Genomic DNA, 6,000 nt, shown 5'->3' on the forward strand with positions numbered 1-6,000 from the left:
GAGACGGAGACTCTGAGGATGTTGACTAACACACGCTTCTGTTCATATGGAGATCCGTATCGCGCACGGAGAGTCACACACCGATCTCCGTTATCTCCCGTCTCTGTGCAGCACCTCGATCAGCCAGCAGAGGGAGTAATCGCAGCACTTATGAAAAATTCCTACGACACTTTAACCCTCGAATTATCATCAGTGAACGCCTGAACGTCTCCGCCCGCTGCTTTAACGTGTAAAGTGTTTAGGGTTCTTTACATCAGCCAGAAGTGGATTCCTCAGCCAGACAGCAAGAGGCGCTGCTGCAGCAACAACTGCCCAAAAACCCAGTCTGACCTTTCAGAGGAAGCATGTTTTCTAAACCCTGATCGTTCCAGACCGTCCCAATATTTTATCTCACGTTGTTTTTTAAATATTTATGTGCTCAGCAGGTCGAGTTTTTTGTTCCTCGGATTCGTCCCGCTAGCGACGCAGCTTGAATTAAATCGTTCTGACGGAGAAAATGGAAACAGAGAAAAAGTGAGAGATGAAAAGGTCACGAGCGTTTTTATTAAGAACAGAGAAACAAAAATAATAAAACCTTAAAAGACGAAGAAAAAAAATAACATAAAAAAACGATCAATTTTTCATCAGCGAGAATAAAACGTATACGTGACGCCGCACCTCTACAGACGTCTACTGTCAACTCATATACACTGTAGGGTCAAAAGTATCTGGACTCCTGAGCAGGAGCTTGTCGGACGCCCCGTTCCGAAATCAGACAGTGTTAAAACGGCAAGAACAACAGCCGCTCTTCTGAGAAGCCTCACGCAAGACTTTGGAGTGTGTCTGTGGGAATTCCTGCCCGTTCAGTCAGTATGGCTGGGCGCTGATTGATCAGTCGGTGTTCCGGTTCATCCCAGATCTGTTTAGTGGGGCTATCTGTTTTTTTAAGCATGGTTATGCTGGAACAGGTAAGGGCCTTCCCTAAACTGTTTCTACAAAGCTTTGTCCTTATTGCTGATCCTGGCTGGTGTATGAAGTGCCTGGTGACTTGTGGTGACACATCTGGGGTGCGGGTGCTAGTCTGTGACCCTCCCCGGACGTCATACAGTAGTTTGACTACAGAACTAGAGATCTCCTCATCATGGATGGAGTTTCCTGGCTGAGGCTACTGCACACAATCCTAAGATCAACCTGCACAATGCCGAGTGTTTGCTGGAGGGATGTGAAGCACACTCCTCTGGACTCTGGAGCAGCTGAAAAGCATCTGAATCCATGCCAAAGGTTTGGTAGATGTGGAGAGAACGTTTGCACCCGAATGCAGCGCCGACTGCTGTGTCGGAGGATGAATAGCGGTGGCGATGTTTTGGGGAACGCCCTTTCACACCTTTGGGATGAACTAGAACTCTGACCTTGAGTCATTTTGCTGTCACGCATCGCATCAGTGCCGGACCTTTCTAACACTACAGGCTGAATGGAAGCGAATCCCAGCAGACATTCCCAAAAAATGCAGATGGTTTAATAGTTTAAGAGCGAGCGAATCAGACCGCGCTGATGTTCAGGTGTCCAAACATTTCGGCTCGTCCTTGAACGTGTTATCTCGCCCCCATTCCCCCCCCACACGCCCCTCTGTTGGTACCCCGCTGCCACCCTAATGGCTTTTTCATCACCATAATTAGCCGAAGTGACAATTCGGTCGAGATCTTCCAGACCAGAAGGTTTGTGAAAACGTCGCAGGACAGAGAACGAAGGACGCGGCGTCCCTAAACTTTTGGCGTCGGTCAATTAAACTAAAAACTGCATTTGAACGTTCCTGTTTCAAATCCCTGGTAGCTCTTTCGGTTCCAAATGATCCAGGTCCAGCGCCAACTGTTCCAGCTGCAGTCATTTCAGTGCAGCATGTGTACGCTATGTGGCCAAAAGTATTCGGACGCCTGACTGTGAGCTCGTCGGAAACAAATGCTATTAAAATACTTTGAAGTATGTCTGTTCATGAGGGCAGTTGTAGCCTAGTGGTTAAGGTACTAGACTGGTAATCAAAAGGTCACTGGTTCAAGCCCCACCACTGCCAGGTTGCCACTGTTGGGCCCTTGAGCAAGGCCCTTAACCCTTAATTGCTTAGACTGTATACTTTCACAGTACTGTATATCGCTTTGGATAAAAGCATCTGCTAAATGCTGAAAATGTAAATGTCTGTGGGGCTGAGGTCAACATCAAGTGAGGCTTTCATGACCAGCCGAACAAATGCTGTCGTACTTTGACTGAACAGGCACAAATTCCCACAGACACACTCCAGAAGAGATCACACAGAGGTCGCGCTTGAAACGAGGCGTCCGACAAGCTCACAGTTGGGAGTTTAGAGGTGTGTCTGTGGGAGTTTGTGCCTGTTCAGTCAAAAGGTGATCAGTCGGTGTTCCGGTTCATCTCAGAGCTGTTGAGTGGGGCTGAGCTCAGGGTTCTGTGCAGAACAGAACAGGAGAGGACCTTCCCTAAACTGTTGCTGCACAGTCAGCAGCACATCATATCCTTATATGATTGATTTATTACACCTGGAACACGTGAATTCAGTCATTAGGAGACAGGGGGCGTCCCAATACTTTTGTCCATGTAGCCTGAACCGTTAGCGCATCAGCGTCTGATTATTCTCTGACTCTCTGGCGGTCACGATTAGCGTTAGCGCTAGCCTACTTTAGCAGGCCTTGTTAGCGCTGGCTCGTAAGCAGGTGGAGGTTTGACCTCATTTTTTGTGATCCACGTGGAAAAGGAACCTTCGTGGTGACAGCGAAGGTGAGGAGGGAACAGGAGCATGGAGATACGGGCGGAGTTATTACACACACACACACAGACACACACACACACACACACACACACACACACATACACACACACACACACACCCACACACACACTCACACACTCACACACTCACACACACAAAAATATTCAGACCCTTTGGCCACAGTTACGCCTGCGAGTCTTCTCGGAAACAGCTCTACAAGCTGTGTACTCCTGGATTTAGGCGCTTTATCCCATTTTTCACTGCAGATCCTCTCAAGTTCCATCAGACTGGATGTGAAACCCTGATGCATTTTCCATCATCCTACACTACCGAGAAGAGGGCGTGTCTAAATTCTCAGATCCCTTCAAATGCTCCTACTGAGGCGCCTTAATTCTGAGTGATGATCTGACTAACGAGGGAGCGTCCGACGCCTCCTCAGCGCTGAAGGCAATCTAAAAATCGGCCACTAGTCTGCTGGATGGGAAAAGACGTGACTAAAAAAAAAAAAGTGGGCGGGGTCTTGGACGCTGTGTAAGGACTCTGGTTAGTAGCTCAAGGCGCCTGTACAGAAGTGGAGGAACGTGGAGATCAGCGTGTGACTCTCCATGAGCGAGACCGACCTCACACGCCGATACACCGAAGTACGGGCGAATAAGAAGAAGGGAGGGCGTGTTAGGAGAACATACCCCCCTCGTACACCATCAGGGTCTCCAGCAGAAAAAGAGGAACTGGCTACGACTAAACTGGGACGTGTGCCGTGATGTAAGAGTGTGGTGTGACCGGGTACCTTCAGATGCCCCCCGAAAGTATCGAAGCTGAAGAACTTGCAGGACTCGGAGCCATAACAGGACGGCTCCATCTCCCCTCTGATCAGGATGTTGCGGCTCAGGAGTCCCACCTCCGCCCTCATGTCCACGCCGTCCACCTCCTCGCCCATGTGCAGGAACGCCGGCTTACCTGAGAACACACAGGGGAAACATTCAGACAGGTATTTGGGGTTTAAAATGGTCAGTCGTTCCTGCGCCTGATGTTCTGCTCATGGTAAAGTCTGTGGTGCACACCTGTCGGGGCGGAGCCTTTTAGATTTCAGTCACAGTAAAAGAGGTGTGGCCTCTGTACCTGTCACTTCAGGTAAAGGAGATGGGCCTGTTATGCCTGTCAGTCACTGTAAGGCAGTAAGTGAAGGGGGTGTGGCCTCTGTACCCATCAGTAAGTGAAGGAGGTGTGGTCCCAGTACCTGTCCCAGTAAAGGGGGTGTGGCCTCCATACTTGTCAGGAGGAGTTACCTAGGTACCTATCAGCTGATTTGTCCGTACCTGGTGGACAAATCAAGGCGGTGTGGCCTCTGTACCTATCAGTCTCCAAAAAAGGAGGTGTGGCTTCCATACCCTCTTTCATCGGGGCGGAGCCTTTGACCTTTCAGTCACAGTAAAGGAGGTGTGGCCTACATACCTGTCAGTTCAGGTAAGGGATAAAGAGCTGTTACACCTGTCAGTCACATTAAAGGAAGTGTGGCTTCAGTACCTGTCAGTCCCTGTAAAGGAGGTGTGGTCTCTGTATCTGTTGGTCAATCAAGGAGGTGTGGCTTTCATACCTGTCAGTCACATTAAAGAAGGTGTGGTCTCAGTACCTGTCAGTAAGTAAAGGAGGTGTGGCCTCAGTACCTGTCAGTCTTTGTAAAGTAGGTTTGGTCTCTGTATCTGTTGGCCAATTAAGGAGGTGTGGCTTCTGTACCTGTCAGTCACATTAAAGAAGGTGTGGCTTCAGTACCTATCAGTCCCAGAAAAGAGGGTGTGGCCTGTGTACCTGTCCGTCAGTGAAGGAGGCGTGGCTTCTGTACCTGTCAGTCACATTAAAGCAGGAGTTACCTCAGTACCTATTAGCTGATTAGTCCATACCTGCGCTTAGTGAAGGGGGTGTGGCCTCTATACCTGTTAGTAAATGAAGGGGCGTGGTCTATGTACCTGTCATTAACAGAAGGGGGCGTGGCCTTAGTTAGTTAATTGGTTCCTCTGAAAGTTTCCTGGTATCGTTAAACGTTTACTCTCTGTTTTCACCTCAGCCGTCCTCATTTACACCAGCGCATTTACTCCCTAAAAATAAATCTGCAGCTGTCAAGTGTGTCGCTACCCAGGCGGGTGAGGAACATCCACACACACACACACACACACACACACACACACACACACACACACACACACTCGTACATCCACTTATACAGCACCGGTACAGTATAATCAATCATCCGGCTACAGTCCGCTGTCTCCCAGCCGTGGGGGAGCGAGGAGCGCCGGTGACTCCTCATAACCATTCAATCTTCCTCTCTCGCTTTAGGAAACGAGACGTCTGCTGCCACTCACACAGCGATGCCACTCAGATAGTGATGCCACGCGGCAGCGCCAACTCCACCGCCAATGAGTGAGCGGACGAGAGACGGACGTCCAGTCATGAACGTTTTCCAGATCGAGATGACTACATTATTAAAGACAGAAGACGATACTGATGTGAGGGAAATTCAGGAAGACACAAGTGACCAAAAGTATTGGGACATGCCTTCTAATTCATGTGAAGTTTTACTGAACAAATTCATTGGAACATCAACATCATCGACCAGTGGACACAAATTCCCACAGACATGGACTGGATGTCCAACAAGCTCATGGTCCGGTGTTCGAATATTTTTGGCCTTCTAGCATCTACCATATCCAAACCATAAGCACCGAGAGTGTCCACTTTATTTTGGATCATGACTCTAGGGACTCTGCACAGAGCCCTGAGCTCAGCCCCACTTAACAGGTCTGGGATGAACCGGAACACCGACTTAACCATCATCAGTGCCCGGCTGTATAAACGCTCTTTTGTACTACTGAACGGGCACAAATTCCCACAGACACACTTCAAAGTCTTTTAAATCATGACTTTAGGGATTTCATTCACTCACGTGTGTGTGTGGTTAGATTAAGAACGGGCTGGAAGTCGGCGTTCCGATTCAACCCAAATGTGTTGGATGTGGTTGAGATCAAAGTGAGACCAAGTGATGCTCCAGAGTCCAGTGGTGGTGAAGCTGATTTACACCCATTCAGGCGACACTTGGGCTTGTGTGTAGGTCCGTAGGTCCATGAGAACCTGATTCATGAAACTTTTAGCTTTTGGTAAACAGTTCTTGTATAGATGTTGCTTCCATGGGTAGTTAGGAACTCAGTAGTGACCTGGTAGTGACGATCTCTCACCAGCACTGGGATTCT

At 48.9% G+C, this 6,000-nt stretch overlaps 1 protein-coding gene across 1 annotated transcript in view; it reads right to left on the reverse strand.

Moving 5' to 3' along the window:
- Nucleotides 1-6,000, reverse strand: part of LOC134331943 (cell migration-inducing and hyaluronan-binding protein-like) — a 49,861-nt gene that overhangs the window by 16,687 nt on the left and 27,174 nt on the right. The window contains exon 11 of the mRNA XM_063013518.1: nucleotides 3,543-3,712. Within this exon, the coding sequence (XP_062869588.1) occupies nucleotides 3,543-3,712 (170 nt within the window). The remainder of the gene's footprint in view (nucleotides 1-3,542; nucleotides 3,713-6,000) is intronic.

Source organism: Trichomycterus rosablanca, chromosome 17 (genome assembly GCF_030014385.1).
Source record: "Trichomycterus rosablanca isolate fTriRos1 chromosome 17, fTriRos1.hap1, whole genome shotgun sequence".
In the NCBI taxonomy this organism is placed as follows: Eukaryota; Metazoa; Chordata; class Actinopteri; order Siluriformes; family Trichomycteridae; genus Trichomycterus; species Trichomycterus rosablanca.